Source organism: Aspergillus brasiliensis, assembly GCF_001889945.1.
Source record: "Aspergillus brasiliensis CBS 101740 unplaced genomic scaffold ASPBRscaffold_3, whole genome shotgun sequence".
NCBI lineage: Eukaryota > Fungi > Ascomycota > Eurotiomycetes > Eurotiales > Aspergillaceae > Aspergillus > Aspergillus brasiliensis.
Window position 1 is genome coordinate 1,491,022 of NW_027137444.1, and position 15,964 is coordinate 1,506,985.

A 15,964-nucleotide genomic window follows, 5' to 3' on the forward strand; every position below is an offset into this window, starting at 1 on the left:
CTGGGACAGGCTTTCGGCTTTATTCCTTAATGTATATATAGTATAAATACCCTTGTTAGTTGAATCAGTATGAATTTGGACTTTAAGATGTGTCTATTGATTCTCAGCGGTATACCTTTTATTTATTTACATTTGACATTGAATTTTTTCTATTGTGTTTTTCCCAGACTGAAATAGTGTAACCACCTATGCAAAGCAAAGCAAACTTCGCAGTTGTATACACCACCGCGCAAAGCAGGATGAGGGGGTAAGATAGAGGCAAAAGAAAAGGGTATATCCACAACACAGGGGAGTTATAAAAAAAGAACAGACAGACAGACAGACAAATAGATAAAAGGGGTAAGAGGCAATAAGGACGCAAACTACTAGTTATGAAGGGCTCACTCCACTTTATATTTACGGAGGTGGCCTCGGCCCAATAATCGGCCGCCTAGCGCCCGCAGTAGAAGACCCAGCCCTAGCTGCTGCCTCCTGTGTCTGACGCTGATTCTCCTCCCACTCGCGCTGACGTTCCCGTTCGCGCTCCATCTCGCGCTCCAAAAGTGATTTGGAAGCCCAGCCGCCGGCCTTGGTCTTCTCTTGAGCGGCGGCGCGGCGACTATTCTCGGCGTCTACTTCTGCCGTGGTTGTGTAGTCTTGAGGCCGATGGGCAACAGGCTTGGGGGCAACAGGAGGCCGGTTGGAAGCGAGGAATCGATCGACGCGGCTCTCTTGTGTGAGAGGGCTTTGAGATGAAGGGGTGTAGTTTGTGGTTGTGGGATCGGGGAGGGGCCGCGGAGGCATGGGAGGCTTCGCCTCGCTGGGGTCGGGCAAGGGGCGAGGGGGCATGGGTGGCTTGTCCCCAGAAGAGATGACAGGCTCTGGGAGGGGTCGGGGAGGCATGCTTGGGGGAACGTCCGATTCGGTGAGTGGCTCGCCATTGTGGTTTTGCCATTCGGTCCGGAGCATACGACGCTCTTGCTCGAGGGAAGATAGGTCGTAACTAGGCTGGGCTGGCCTGGGGCTGCGAGGTTCGGGCGATTTGGTGGCCCGTTCTTGGATGTCTTGACGTTCGCGCTCGTATTGGCGTTCTCTCTCCTTGGCGCGTTCTAGTTCGCGCTCGAGTTCGCGGATTCGTTGTCTCTCGCGGTTCTCGCTGGAGACTGGCGGAACGGGGGCTGCTGATGGCAGGCTGGCTTGGTATTGGCTCAAGAACTGTCCGTTGAGACGGCTGTCCTGCACCTCTCGTCGTTGCAGGCGCTCGCGTTCTAGTCGCTCTTCCGTTTCTTTCTCTTCGCGCAGGCGTTGCCGCTCCTCTTCTTCCCATTTACGCTGTTGCGCGTCCCAGCGCTTGCGCTCCTCTTCAACATCGCGTCTTTCTTTCTCCCTCAAACGGTTCGTTTCCTCCTCCCAGCGGCGCTCTTCCTCGATGCGGGCACGTTCCTCTTCTGCTTCGCGCTCCTGCTGGCGCTGGCGCTCTGCTTCCTGCTTTTCTAGGAGTTGCCGTTCTTCTTCCTCCTTTCTCCGCTTTTCCTTTTCCGCCAAGCTGGGAACACGCGGGGCAGCAGTGGTAATTTGCCGACGAGCACCAAAGGCCACGCCTTGGTTGCCTTGGTTGGCACCGCCCATGTAGCCGTACTGATGGATGTTCCAGGCCGGGGCCGTAGCAAACTCGTCAGACCTCTTGCTCCAGCTGCTGACAGGTTTTGGGGATCTTGCTGGGCTGGAGTGACCGGATACACTCGACTTGGTGGGGGTGTAAGCGCCTTGGCTGGAACCAGTGGCATGCGGGCTCAGAGTCGCTGCCTTGCTTTGCGGACCGAGTGCGCGAGGGAATTTGCTAGGCTGAAGAGCGTTGGCCCGACGGCTGAAAGACGTAAGACATTGTAGGACCTGAGCGGGGTCCTTGGCTTCGTAGAGATCGACAGTCAGGAAGACATCGTGCGGAGGGAGGCTGATGGGCTGCATTTGACATGCGCGAAGGAAATGAGAGATGTTCTCCATCTGCACGAAGGGCATCGAGGACTGCTTGTACTTGACGCCGGGGGAGACGGCCAAGTTCACCAGCCTGCAATATTGTTAGTGTTCTTTAAAGACCCCACCAAAACAAGAGGACTGTCTTTATCTCACCTGCAGAGTGCAACGCCATCTTTCAAAGCATCCAGGAGATCTCCTGGCTGGAGCTTTTCATGCAACACTTCTTCAATCCAGTCGCGGACTTCCGCGGCTGCCTGCGGGGTATAGCGGGACAAGCGCAGACTGCGCAAGTCCTTGTCAAGCGATGTGACGGAGGCCATAATGAAGTTCGTGCCGTCTCAATTAGAGCGTCTGGGACATGCAGACGAATTTAAAGGTCTGTTAGGCAGCTCGGGCGCAACAAAATAGGGAAAAATAGGGGTGGGTGTTTATAGTGGCTTCCGGTGGGACGAACCGGCAGTACGTCACAGGGGTTCAGGAGGGGGAGGGAGCTTATGTGAGGGCGGATGAACCGGAGGATCAATCAGGGTCTGGATGACTGGATAGGAAGGGGATGAGAAGACAGATCACCGGGGATTATGAGGTATTGATGCAGAAGATCAACCGACGAGGCAGAGACAAAAACAAAAGCAACGAAGCCAAAGTTCGAGGGCGAATGGAATGCGGCTTGGAATGGAAATCGAACTCGAAGCCCGAAATAGAAAAGAAACGCCCAGAACAATACCGTATTGACGCCCCGTGACCGCCCAATCTTACCGATGACGTTCAGAGTGCCTGACGCTTCAGGTGTCGAACACCGCCCAATCATCGCTGCTTCAATTCATTTGGCTTCATCATTTCAATGGTCTGAACATCTTCCTCTCCCTCTGCGCCACATCAACCACCTCTGCACTGCCTCAGTCTAGATCGCATACCCCCCGATCGACCGCCGTCCTTACTCGGTTTACTCAATGAGTCCAATCAACAGTCTCTGGTTCAAGTGGAAGAGCCTTCGCCTACCCTGGCGAAGGTCCTTCCTTGTCGGTAAGCCCATCTGCCATCTTCCAAGTATAGCTCCCCAGAAACCATCCTAACAAACATCGCTTCTCCAGGCACCGACCTACGCGGAAACACATTCTGGGAATTCAAAGACCAGCTCAACGCCGGCCGCTTCCGCCGCATCGTCAAGACCGATCCTAAAACCCATCTCGCCGATGTCCAAGTAAGCCGTAAGTGGCACACCCTCAGCTCTCTCATAGCACATGCCCGATAGCAATAGCTAACACCGCACCCCCGACAATTACAGCACAATGGCACCAATGGCTCCGCTACGTCCGCGCAGACCCCCCATCCATCCAAGAGCAACAACAAGACATCATCCGACAAATGCAAATCAAGGAATTAGCCCGTCTGGCCGATGAGCGCTGGGCCAGCAAACCGTCGTATCTGGATATGCCCAAAACACAACAGCAACCGCTCCCCGCTACCAATACGAGTGATGCGACAGTAGCGCAAGCAAACAAGAGCTCCTCGGAGGATGCGCAGACGGCAACGGCGGCGGCTGCGAAGAAGAATGACCCCTGGGCGAAGGCGGCGGCAGGCGCTCCGGGTCAGAAGTGGCAGCCAGACTCGTGGAGTCCGACTGCGTCGAAGAGATGAGTGAGGTGTCCGAAGTGAAGGTGGCGAAATGCAGATTGGCTTGATACTACTTGCGGCCTCCTTCTCTCGCTTCTCTTCTGAAACGTACGTGTCAGACTCGTCACCTCTGAACTTGGCATATCTGGGGTTGCCTTGCCAGGTTGCCGTCCGTTCCCGATATGCGGAACACGCCACACCAGACATAGGGGGAGAGAGAGGCTGAGTGGCTGTGTTTCGTTGTTGTCGTCGGAGCAACATTACAGACAGTTGCGGAACGAAGTATCTGTCGATGAGAGACATCACATTTTTGGTGATCAGTGACGTGATGTCTTGCATGTTACTCAGCTCTCTAGAGCTCTGGCTTTGAAAACCCCCAACTCTTGCATATTACGAACTATCACTGTATCATGAATGAACTATGTACATTATTCCCATCTGCATTGCCTACTATGTCCCCGTAAGGCGAACATCTATCAGGCTACTTCTAGGAGGATGTGGAAGTATGTAAACTGAAGAGCATGGTATAATCCCGCTCAGTGCTCGATTTCTTGTGTCACCACCTAGCTGCATTTATACAAAATCGCTCGCTTCTGTGCCAATTCGTGTCCCGAGAAATGCAGTATTAGTGGTATAGTAGATTAGATCCAACTAGTGTGGGGTTGATGTAACCCGTATGCCCGCCAATCTAACGCTTTTGGTAGAATCCAACTCCAAGTCCTTTCCGGCTCAAAGCAAAATTGATGATCAGAAGAACACCCAAACGACCGTTGCCTTGTATCGCGAAATGAAATAAGCAGACAATAAAAGAAATAATAAAAACAATCTCTCGAATGGTATAACGAACTTTCAAAAACTGGCTAGCCGCAGAATACAAATGACGACGCATAGAAAAACGGATACTGGCAAACGAGCGATGCACTGAATGGACGTGTGAGTATTACTATTACATGTGATATTAGCATAGAATGGCTTCCAAAGCTTCAACGTCTCCTCCGGCCCTCCGGACGGCTTGTAACGCAGCTTCGCTAATCTCGCGCCGTCGAGCGCGGGCTTCTTGCTCGCGCCGTGCCTTGGTCTTGGAGCTGCCACTGGGTGCGACACCCGTGAGGATCCTCTTGGAATCATTCTGGGTGAAATTCACGAATGATACGGTGACAGCTTTGTTGCCTCCCTTGGGACTTCCCGAGGAATTGTGGAGGCCCTTGACTGGTTTTGGTGCACTCATAGAATTGGAGGAAAGCTTTCGGTTCATACTCTGGCGCTGAAATGACCTCCGGTGACCGCCATTGTGCATCATGCTACCACTCTTTGGTGAGCCTGAGCCCGGAGACAGCGATGGGGAGCGTGAGTGGGTGGGGGGCATTTGAGGGGTGACAAAAGATGATGAATCCACTGATGCTGCAGTGGGCTGCATGTAGGCGCGGCTCTCGTGACCATGTGGAGCTGAAGGCAGGCCGGAGGATGAGAACGACGAGTGTGTGTTCGAGAGATCGTATGACGACGGGTCCAGTTGGATCATAAGGCCCCCTTGCAGCATGTCACTCTGACTTGTAGAGTTCTGGATCGGTCTCTGTGCAGCTGGGGACGCCACCATCTGCTGATATGAAGGTTGTCGCTGTGGGACTCTCGCAGCCACTGGCGACCACCATGCTTGGCCATCTTGTCCACTCAGATCGGGGGTGCTGTACGGAATCCCAGAAGAGCCAAGAGAGTCGGAATGCCAGGAAGACATGGACTGAGGGCCTGAAGAATGCGGGGAGGAGAAGATGTCGTCAGCCGAAGGAGGGCTTGAGGTGGGCAACCCCGAGCCGCTGGACTGGCTTAAATATCTCGGGGGCTGCCCCGCTAGCGCAGCTGTCGATGGCGAGGGCATGGAGATAGCAGGCGACTGGTTGAAGATGCCGGTGTCATATTGAGGAGGCATTTCAGCTGATGCCTTGGGTAGTGCTTCGGTGCGGTTCAGGTGGGCAGCAGAATTGTCTGCCGCCATATTTTCCTGTTGAATAAGAATATCGGAAGGTGGTGGTGACAGAGGCAAGCGGTCATCCGAGCTGCGAAAGCTGAAGTTATTGAATCGCTGCGCCCAGGCTTCGGGATACGCCATTCTAGTTCGTTGGGGCTGAGACGAGCGTGTTATGCCGGGGGAGAAGCTCTGCTTGTGCAGCGGACCACGACGATCATTAGGCTCGCGATGACGACGTATCACCTTGGGCGTAGTCACAGCACTTTTAGTGGTCTTACGACTAGGAGTTGCTGGAGGAGTCGTTGGAGAAGGGCGGGTTTCGGGAGCACACGCTGTCGGCGAAGCTTCGAAGTTGGCACCCAGCTCAGAAACGGCAGATGGGTGAACGGTATCCTGTAGAGAGAAATTCTGGCCTTGACTGGTAGAAGAGTCCACGTTTTGGGGCAAACACCAGAAATCTTTACTCCAAGTTTGGGCGGGTTGCTGATGGGGTTGCGCTGTTGACGTGGAGATGGCTGGAGAGTGCTCGCCACAGTCGCTGGACAGTGACTCAAACTGAAATATTTGGTCAAGATCGCCAGGGAATGAAACATCTTTGTTGCCATCCACACTGGAGTTGTCCATATTGACGTACTGATTAAATAAATCTAAATCATTCAAGGAATGGTCGAACTGCTGGGCGAACATTGTGCCAGACGGGGTTGCCGCTTTCCGTTTGCGGCGACGACCAGAGAAGCTGTCAAAGGTCGACCCAACGAACTCTTGGGCCGAGTAGATATGACTGGCGACGAAGACCGCGGAAGCACAGAAGCTTGACGCAGAGGAAAGCTTGACGCGAAGTAAGGGACGGCTAAGCTAGCCGACTACCCGTCTAGAATGGCCGTGGTGATGACGATGGCTCGAAGTGATGATGGAATGCACTGGCAGTGTTGGAATAGTTTGACGAGTTGACAATCGAAGAAAACAGTGCAGAAAATGCAAAGTAGACAAAGCAAACAAACAACAGACAGAGGGCTCCTATTTGAATTGCTACGATGGGCCCCAGCCTCTGGATTCTCCGCTGGATTCTGAGCACATTCCAAGAGCTCTCAACAAGGGCAAGATAGGCAGGGAATGTGCCATCAAGGAATACGCAGCCCCTCGATATGGCCCACATCCATCCCAATTGCCCGAGCAGAACGGCCCATGCCTTTCCCACAAGCCATTGTCGCCAATCAGGAGGACCGCAAAGTCGGTGGCTGATTCGTGCCAGACACCCTTCACCCAGTGGGCTCGGAGCACTGATGGCCACCCGCGGGAATGCAACCTTTACTATGCCAGAAACAGGGTGCAGAGGTATCAGCAGGGCGGACATGGGCGGGTCTTAGAGGAACCAGCGAGCACTGAGCCAATGACACCGACCTCGCCATTGTTTGATGATCGATGTCGAGGCTGGATCGAACTATGAGTGTCACAATGGAGGTCGACCGGCTCCGACGGTTCGACGCGTCAAGGGACGACGTGGAGAGGAGCTCAACGGGCTGACTGACACCTGGAGTGTAAGCGTCATTGGGTTGCTTTTGCTCATCCTGAGTCGTATACGTAGGATAGCAGCCTCAATGATTTGCACTAGTCTTCCCCGACCGAACCTTTGCTCCACGCTCTTCCCGCATGGTGGAGCTAATGATCTTCGGGTGCTCAATGAGCTACCGTTGGTGAGCTGGCTGGCCTGAACGTTGGAATGCTGGGCCTAGGAAGAATGCACACCCCCCGTAACAATGCGTGGAAAGAAGGATTTGGCATCCTCAATCTTGGATCGAAGCCCCTCCTGTATGCTTTTTGCATTAAGAATTAGCTTGAAAAAAAAAGGGAAAATTCTTCTCCTTAGATCTGTAGATTGACTCGTCGTTTAACACGAGTTTCTATTATTATCCCCCTCTACGGGTGAAGACCTGAGGGAGGGGGTAGCTATTCGCATTCAGCTCTGGCCTACACATTCAGCGAGTGTGCTGAGCTCCGTACCCATTGGCCCTGGATTACACTGAAGAATAAGCGGTCCGTATCTTAGATTCGGCTTTGCGAGGGCTCGGAACTCTAAGTCTGATGTTTCATCGAGGTTTCTTTGTCTCTTGTCTCAAGATAGACAGCCTGATTCGCCAGCCTAGAGAGTTTAGTACAGCATAAGTTCGTCTCAGGAGCGAGGCCGTCTCATTTCCCTGGCCAAGTTGCCATTTCTTTGTCCAGATTCCTCAGCATCTGGTGGAGCTGGGGTTCGTGATACTCAGGCTAACGAACCACAGGCAATGGGGACAAGGCCACGCACACTCCCGAGAGACGTTGGAGGCAAGTGGTGTTTTGGAAGGTGTCTTATCAGGACTCCGCCGAAACCGTCGTTCTGCCAGGTACAGCAAGTCAAGCAAGCCACCCAGAAGAATTCCTAGGGCCAGCTCCTTTTAGTGCATCAAGCATACCAACACCTAAACATAGACAACCGAGCATGGAGTAATGCTAAGTGTAGAACATGGGTCCTCTGCATCGGTTGTAAGTCATTCTGGACTTTGACAGTCCGACGAATTTGGTGGGCATTGTAGCAAAGGCAAGCGGTAGTGCCGCGTATTTCCCTTTTGGGAAGTCACTGTGCCGCTGTCCTCTCGACAAGAAGTCTCTTTCAAAGAAAAGTAGACCACCAGCCCTGGACTAGAGTGGAGAAAGAAACCAGATATGGATTAGAGCCCAGGAACATGGAGAGCATCTAAGCGAAGAGGCCAGCTCCAGTAGTAGTAATGGCGACAATCAATGCTACCTCAAGAGTACACAGCAGCCCACCCACGATGTGAACACTCACCGGCGGCCGGTAGAGACTCCGGCACGGAATTACTCGTGGCTCCGAGCCGAGCAGTGACGAATGCTGATTGGAGGAAATAGCGAGACTCAGCCGCAACAGCTAAACCCAAATGAGCATTCCGCGATCGGCCCGATGGCAGCGCCGGAAAGGAAAGGAAAGCAAAGGGAGGCAACAAGGCCAAGGTCATGTGGTGATGACGGAAATCTGACTGACACCCGCGAGGTTCGCCTTGTTCCCATCCCTTTCTTCCACCTCAGCACTGGTTACTGTGCTATTTCTCATCCATTCTAGACACTTCTCGGCGTACAGTCGTCGAGTCTTATCATACCTGGATTTCCTTTGAGGATCTGTTCCTCAACGAAATTTGTTCCTTACCCCTCGCCCCCTCCCGTTGCACCACTCGTATCCCCACGAAAAGTGGGCATGACATTATAGCGCCAGGGCATCGGCCATCGGTTATTGCCCCTCTTTACGAACAAAGCACCCAGCCAAGTTCCGAACGGAGCCTATAACGTCGTCATTCTCACGCAGAGTCGACGGATACTACCTCAAGAACTACGCAACGCGTCGCGGTATTTGTCTAGCATCAAATACGGCGCCTTCTCATCCAACTCAACAACCAAATTCATAGACGAACCGGCAGTCTATATGTATCACGTCAGACACTCCATCGAAATCGAACGTGTTTTCAAGGGAAAGAAAGGACTCAAACCGTATATCTCGGCCAAGAATCTTTCCAACAACCAAACGCGCATGCGTCTTGACTCAAAACTATCCCCCAGCTTGAAGTGAATTTACAGATTTTTTCATAATGTTTTGCGAGGTTATTCTGGTCAAGGGCCTTCTCGGCTCTCACTAGGCGGCTATTACCTTTGCGCCTGTGCTTCACCATGGACTCCTCCAAACCATTCGGAGGCCTTCGAAGCCACTCTTTGAAATACAAAAATCTCCTCTCTATTTTCCTCGCCCAAGGCAATTGACTTCTCTCCATCCCAGTCGCTGCAAGTGCGAGTGGGAACCTTCTTGTCAAGTTTGCTTTGGGGTTTCTTGGTCACTGCCACTGTTGGCATACTGCTTTGGCCAGATCATTCTGCAAAAGGCCTCTACCAAAATGAGCCCTCAAAACATGAACAAAAAGTCATGGGAGTCTCTCTCTTCAACGTTTTCTCAACTTGAAGTATCGATTTCCCATGACAGTTGCTATGCCTCGGACGAAGTTTCTGTCGCATCGACCAAGCAGAATACCTCGAACACCTCTGGTGTCTCAGGCTCGGTGACTGCAACCGAACCATCTCTTGGTTCCTTTTTGAAGCCCATACTGAAAAGACCGTATTCCGAAATCGAAGAAGATGAGGAATCCGAGTCGGGCTATGCATCGGAAGCTTCGGAATACGATTATGATGCGATTTTCGAAGACAGTGATGACGACGACGATGATATGTACCACGTCTCCGGCTGGGATGACGCATCTGATATAATGTCTGAATCATGTGACGAAGACGATGCTGAATCGTTGGATGGATCTTTCATCTCCTTTGGACCCATGGTCCGATTTGACACGAACATCCGCTATATCGATGCTCCAGTCTCGCTGGACGATGACGAAGACTCTGATGAAGCAGAGCTGACTTGCCATGAGCTAATGGAACGTGCGCTAGCATCTGGCACGCTCCGATTCCAAGAGTCAGTCGACGAACTGGACGTTAACGATATCGAGGATGACGAACTCAGCAGTACGCTCGAGTCGATCAAACAGCTGCCTGAAGAGCATACCAGTGACGTCGTGGACCTGGATAAGAGGCTGTTTCTCGCCTACATGAATGGCATCAACGGGATTCCCGATCTTGAATACAAAGCCCGCCTCCGCAACCAGGCCAATGACTTCTACATGGGTCGCCTGGATTCGCCTTACTTGGACCTGGATAGTGCGAGTGGGACCTACTTTGACAATGTGTTGAATCATGTCATCGGACTTTTCCGCAACATCGTTGCCAAGGAGGACTTTGGGGAACTTGCCAGCCTCGTCAACGGAGAAGGTGCCTCCGAGCCTTCCTCAGGAGCCAGTAGAAGTCACAATAAGGATTTGCTGGCCAAGATCGAGCATCTACTCTCCGAAAGACTCGCGTGTGACACCGATGTAGGGCCAGACGAGCTAAGCTTCTTCGCCAGTGGTGTTGCGTATGCATTGGAAAACTGGAATGGCTTTTTAGTCCAGTAGATTCAAAGATCATACAGCAATGATGATATGAGGGATGAAAAAAAGAATTTGAGAACTGGAGCTGGCCCAGATATTATTGATATTTCCTTTACATTTTTCTTCTACGGTGTGCCATTGCACAGCACAAACGATTTCTACCAAAAGCTCATGAGCGGGGTTCAATAGTCCTGTTGATTTTCCTATCAATAGCATGATATTGAAATAAAAGTGCCTATTACTGAAAGTGACTCTCCCTCCATACCAATGGCCATTATAATCCCTACCAGCCGAAGAAGGCAATAGAGACGACCCGGGCCATCAGAGAATACTGTCTCATTATCGAACAGTAACCGGGTAACCTGAAACAGAAATGTCAATGAAATCCGTCTCATGCTACCAAAGAAAAGAAGACCTCTCCCGTCAGTCATGAAACATTAAGTGTTTGTCAAAGCAAGGCACCAGCCCGTCCAGCTGTAACACAGGATGTCATACACGGCATGATCCAAAGACTTTAGTAAGGTAGTAGGTAATAGGTGAATATCCACCTGACCTGAAACGCGAGGATACCGGTCCTGCCGTGAAACCCGATCGCTTGGGGGCGGCCAAACAATAGCTAATATATACAGGGTAGTTGCTTAGTATGACTTGGCCATTTACCTCCGAGTTGAGTTTCTTACGGAGTAACTCCTTCAGTGCATGTCAGCATCCTTGCATGCTTACTTACCTAACTAACTACATACAGTCACCACAGCATTAGTCACCATATGCCACTGTTAGTTAACTAGTTGATTACTGGAACACTTCCCTGGAAGAAATGGCTATTGGCTTCCAATAGATCATAGCTGATGTCAGATCAGATCAAACCAGACCAGTAAGGTAGCTACCACCAGGCCGCAGCAGCAAAATGACACTGATGAATCACAGTCAGATCAAACAGGCTGAAACCAACCCATTATAGTACTAAGGTAAATGAAGGAGCCTAATCTGCCTTATGATCGGAATAACGGAATTCGCCTATAGCTAGTCAAGTAATATTAAATGAAATCAACTACTAACTAACTACTAGTCTACTCATGCAACTAACTCTGAACTAAATCCCTTAGTTACCGCAAGCCACATCGCCTCCACCGAGCCACTTAAATCGTATGATTCTAATGAAAGTGTGATGAGTTGGTTGGATTGGGGTGCATTTGTGTGTGTGTTGTTCTAACTCTAAGTTACGTAGTTGCTTAGATTACATTTTACTGAAAATAACCTAGTGGCTTTTCTTTAACTTTCTATTGTTGATTGCTGTTATTTGTATTACATGCCTACGGCGTAGTAAGTGTGGAGCACAGCACAACACACACATGTCAAGTTTGGCTGAGCTGGAGGGGCCATATGCAAGTCATCATCAATCCCATCTACTTACTGCGTATGATCAATGATCGGGTTTTCGGACTTTGAGTTTATTTACTCACTTGTGTACTCCGTATACCTGGTATTACTTCATGTGTACCCTGTACGGAGTACATGCAGACCATTCCAGGATATGGCACATGCGATCGATCGATTGATCGAACGATCATCCTTCTCATCCCTCTCATCCCTGCAGCGATGCTACTGGACTCCCTTGCCTATTGTGACAAATGGGGCTGTGTGACAGTGCCCAACACCGGGAGTCTTGCAGTTGAACAAGTTCGGTTCACATGTTATAGATACTTTGTACGGGGGACATTATTAACAGATCTGGTGAGTACTATACCTTGATACTAAGTAACTTCAATGGTTACAGCCGCCTGGAGCCTGTAACTTAGTATTCTCCCATGCAGTCAGTCTATCGGAGTATATCTCGGTGTTTGTGGAACCAGAACCACGACTCTACTTGATGAACTACTTACCATCACACGAACTACAAGGATACTTGGTCGCTACACAAGAGCATGTGTCGGTTAGTTATGTAGCGAGTGATTGCGGGGTTATTTAGTTCAGAACCCAGGCCAACTGCATGAGTCGTAGGTAGTACTACATGGGAGATGTTATTCGCTGTGTATAGTATGCATTTCACGCATTATTTTGGTTATCTATAGGTCTAGATTGTGGCGATCTTGGGTAGACGGTGGAGATCACATCAGCTGGGGCAGTGAAGCATGTCTGTCTGTGTCATTGGAGATCTTCTGGGTAGGTATTGTTGGGCAGCAAGCAGTATCGATCTCATCCCGTCATTATGGACATGGGGGTAGTAGTCTAGCTGACTTATAGTATTCTGACTCTTGACAAGCCACTCCCGCTGCACTACTAGGATGCATGGCATTAGAAGAGGTGATGCTGTGATGTGGTTGGTGGGACTGGGATGATGTTGCTGTTGTTGTTGCTAGATTAAAGGTCCGGTCCCAGGATCGGAGCATCTCCTATAAGAAGTGTATTGTAGTCTAGATTCAGGATGAGACCTGGTGGCGTAAGATAAACAATGATCTAGACGCAGCTGAAAAGAAGATAACTAATCCAATAGCTGATTCCATCATTGATCAATCGATTTAACGTCTAGAATCTTTCGAGAATAGCATCTTCCCAGTACGTTCCACGTCCTTGGCACCGAATTGACAGCTCAACCCCACTGCTTTAAACTATTACTAGTAGCCTTTTCGATCGATGGTCCCCAGGACAATATGTGTAGTCCACTGTACTACGTAGAATACACTCAATAGATTGAAAGATAGAGTATGTACCTACCGTGCATCTCCAGCCTATTGGAACTTCCCCTCTACTATCGCCCCCCAGTCGCTTAATATAGCTACTGATTGAGTCATGCAGTGTGGTCTCAGCTGAAGTTTTACGTGGATATTTCCCCATTCAACTAGACCCGACTGGGCTGAGCTGAACCTGGGACTGAACGGACTCAGCTGAGAACTGAGAGAGGGAGAGAGACAAAGTGGGTATAGCAACCATATCCGAGATAGATTAAAATCTGTAGTCGGAAACCAATCATAGGCCAGAGTCCCCTGGTGTACCCGATTAACTATCCGATGACTTACCCGGAACGGCTATATCGAGGGCCGTCCGAACCACGGAATGTGAGAACCATGGAGGCCACGGTCTACCCATTGGTCATGACTGAGCATGACTGGATACTTGCATCGGTCCACTGGGATGGCACGGAGAGCGGATTCTTGGGATATGTCCAGCCATGTTGTATGTAAGGTAATGCAATCGCGTGATGGTGGGGTGTGGGTGGGTGTGCCTGTAGTAATGGTATTTCAAATCTTTGGCTTCTTACCTAACTAGTAGTGACTACTTACCCGGATTGCAGGGGTCAGGAATAAATAGCAAGACGGTGCTCCGTACTCGCGGACGGCACATCAAGCAGGGATTTGCCCTGTGCTGTTCAGCAGCTTAGTACTGGGTAGGAAGGTCGGAGGATTATGTGGTCCCGAATAGTCAGTCATGAAAGATTTGTCAGGGCGCTCTTTAGCCTCATATGGCAACTCAGTAGCGTACGGGGTAGATATGGAGAACGTGTGCGTGTGCTGGAGAGTCATGCAGCACGCTCATGCATTATTGTCGTTACTACCCACCGATGATCTACCTTGTCAGACCCATTCGAAATATCGCCATCCTCATTTTTGCTGCCCTCGTCTCGGTCGTCATCCCTTTTGCTTGTTGCGAACTCTGTGATGGGTACACGGCAGGTTGACAGGAGTGCCTAGCATTTCTGGAACGAAACGGGGCCCTTTTTCGAGCCTCATTGCGTAATTGCTCAGAAGAAGCATCGTCCCATCACTAATTCTTCAGAGTCTCAAAAGGCAAAAGGCATGAGAGAGAGAGAGAGGAGGAGAGAGGAAGAGGGGGAGGGGGTGGATCCCATGTCCATTGGCCCTGGGCACGGCCGCCTTCCGCTTCGACCCAGGGGGACGGAGTAGTAGTATTGATTGGATTTAATAGTGGGAAATCAGAGTTTGACCCGGTGCTGGATGATGGGTCTGGATATTTTCGGGAAGGATATGAGGTGCCGAAACCTGGTACGGCCAATAGACGGGCCCAACCGTGGCATATTTCTTTGTGAACTGATTCTTTAGGCAAAGAGCAGAAGAGGGGGATGGGATGAGAGGGGATCCAGGAAATTCGTCCAGGAAACATCACGGATTATTCTTGCAGACACCTTCCATTTTCATGTATTCAACAAGAGAGTTAGTCTACTAGTGACGTGCACTTCGCCTAAGATGAGAGAAACGAAACCCCGAGGCGGAGCGGCCAAGCAGACGGCCAACACGGGTCGGTTAAGCGGTTACAGACGTACAGTAGCGCCCCTTTCCTGCAGTCGGACGGTTTTAGGGTTTTGTTTCGACTTTCGAAGGTGAGTGGGGCGCATTCATTAGTTTTAGTGAGCACAAGTTCAAGTCTAGTTTGGCTCTGGAGATCGTCGGCTTTTCTTGGGGGCTTCGCTGCCTTTTCTCTCGTTGCTTCTCTCCAAAGAAGAAAGTGGGAATACGGAGTAAAGAAAAAAAAATAATCCCAAGGGCTTCTTCCAACGGTCTCCAGTCACTGTGGTTGTTTACTATTGCTAATCCAACCAAGGTACTCTATCAGACCAAAGCTGTTGAACTGCTCCTTAGAGCAACATCTCCTAGCCTAGTTAGCAAGGAATTCCATGGTTCATGGCGGCCGAAGGTTCCCAATAGTACCACGTTGTTGTTGTCAGACAGAGTAAGTAACGGCACACCCTCTCTTTCCTTCACCCTCCGAGTGGCAAGATCGGCAACCCGCTCGTGCCTGGGGACATATCCGACTCGTGGTGAGTCTAATCTCTCTCCAAAGTCAAATCAAATCAAATCATTTCCATCTAGTCCAGATAGATACTTTGTAGATTTCACCTACATACTTTGTGCTAGGCACAACTGGTACAACTTTCATGATTCCGGAGAGGATTGCCAGCCCATCCTCCTTCAGCGATGCTGGTTCCAGTGCGGATATGAACCTTCCAGCGAGCAAGTGATAATCCCAGTTTAGCCTTCACCGTTCAACAACCAGCGACCGTATCGCCTCCATCAATCTCCCCCTGCTCCACTCCCCCTTCGACCCTCATTTGCCTCTGCTTCTCTTCTTTTCCTCTTCCACCGGGAGGGAAAAGGGTGGGCTCCACCTCTCCTGATTTTGCCTCGAGTAAAGAGAGACTAAAATGGTACTAAGTCACCCAGTTAGTCTGTAATTGTAATAGCCAGTAATACTAAATCTGAATGGGGAGCTTGCCCGCTGCGACGGTGCAAACTAAAGACTAATTAGAGACAGAAGAGAGAGACAGACAGAGAAACAGACACTGACAGAGAGCAAAGCAACTCTCATTGCAACGGGATCTTCTTCTGTCTGTTACTCCTGAAATTCATCTCCCCCAAGCTACTACCAACATCTACTCCGAACCTTTCTTTCTTCT

At 50.5% G+C, this 15,964-nt stretch overlaps 4 protein-coding genes across 4 annotated transcripts; 2 read left to right on the plus strand and 2 right to left on the minus strand.

The window, feature by feature from the left end:
- Positions 1 to 76: 76 nt before the first annotated feature.
- Positions 77 to 2,622, minus strand: ASPBRDRAFT_39815 (calponin homology domain protein). The gene is made up of 2 exons (XM_067624222.1): positions 2,110 to 2,622; positions 77 to 2,047 (listed from the first exon to the last, which is right to left on the minus strand). Exons 1-2 carry the CDS (start codon positions 2,274 to 2,276, stop codon positions 397 to 399), a joined length of 1,818 nt encoding a protein of 605 aa, XP_067481886.1. The 5' UTR covers positions 2,277 to 2,622; the 3' UTR covers positions 77 to 396.
- Positions 2,623 to 2,906: 284 nt separating this feature from the next.
- On the plus strand, positions 2,907 to 3,594 carry ASPBRDRAFT_193349 (uncharacterized protein; the record flags this gene model as incomplete). The annotated part of the gene is made up of 3 exons (XM_067620609.1): positions 2,907 to 2,979; positions 3,048 to 3,164; positions 3,242 to 3,594. 3 exons carry the CDS (start codon positions 2,907 to 2,909, stop codon positions 3,592 to 3,594), a joined length of 543 nt encoding a protein of 180 aa, XP_067481887.1.
- A 934-nt stretch (positions 3,595 to 4,528) lies between these two features.
- wetA (developmental regulatory protein WetA) lies at positions 4,529 to 6,223 on the minus strand (the record flags this gene model as incomplete). Its single annotated transcript, XM_067622412.1, has 1 exon — positions 4,529 to 6,223. The coding sequence occupies one exon, from the start codon at positions 6,221 to 6,223 to the stop codon at positions 4,529 to 4,531; it is 1,695 nt and encodes a 564-aa protein (XP_067481888.1).
- A 3,248-nt stretch (positions 6,224 to 9,471) lies between these two features.
- ASPBRDRAFT_27654 (uncharacterized protein) lies at positions 9,472 to 10,578 on the plus strand (the record flags this gene model as incomplete). The annotated part of the gene is made up of 1 exon (XM_067622413.1): positions 9,472 to 10,578. One exon carries the CDS (start codon positions 9,472 to 9,474, stop codon positions 10,576 to 10,578), a length of 1,107 nt encoding a protein of 368 aa, XP_067481889.1.
- Positions 10,579 to 15,964: the final 5,386 nt, after the last annotated feature.

What these genes read in the sequence shown, in the direction of transcription:
- ASPBRDRAFT_39815 (XM_067624222.1), bottom strand. Translation starts at nt 2,276, where the DNA reads ATGGCCTCCGTCACATCGCTTGACAAGGACTTGCGCAGTCTGCGCTTG. An exon ending in GATGGCGTTGCACTCTGCAG is followed by an intron (nt 2,048 to 2,109) that starts GTGAGATAAAGA and finishes ACAATATTGCAG; the next exon opens with GCTGGTGAACTTGGCCGTCT.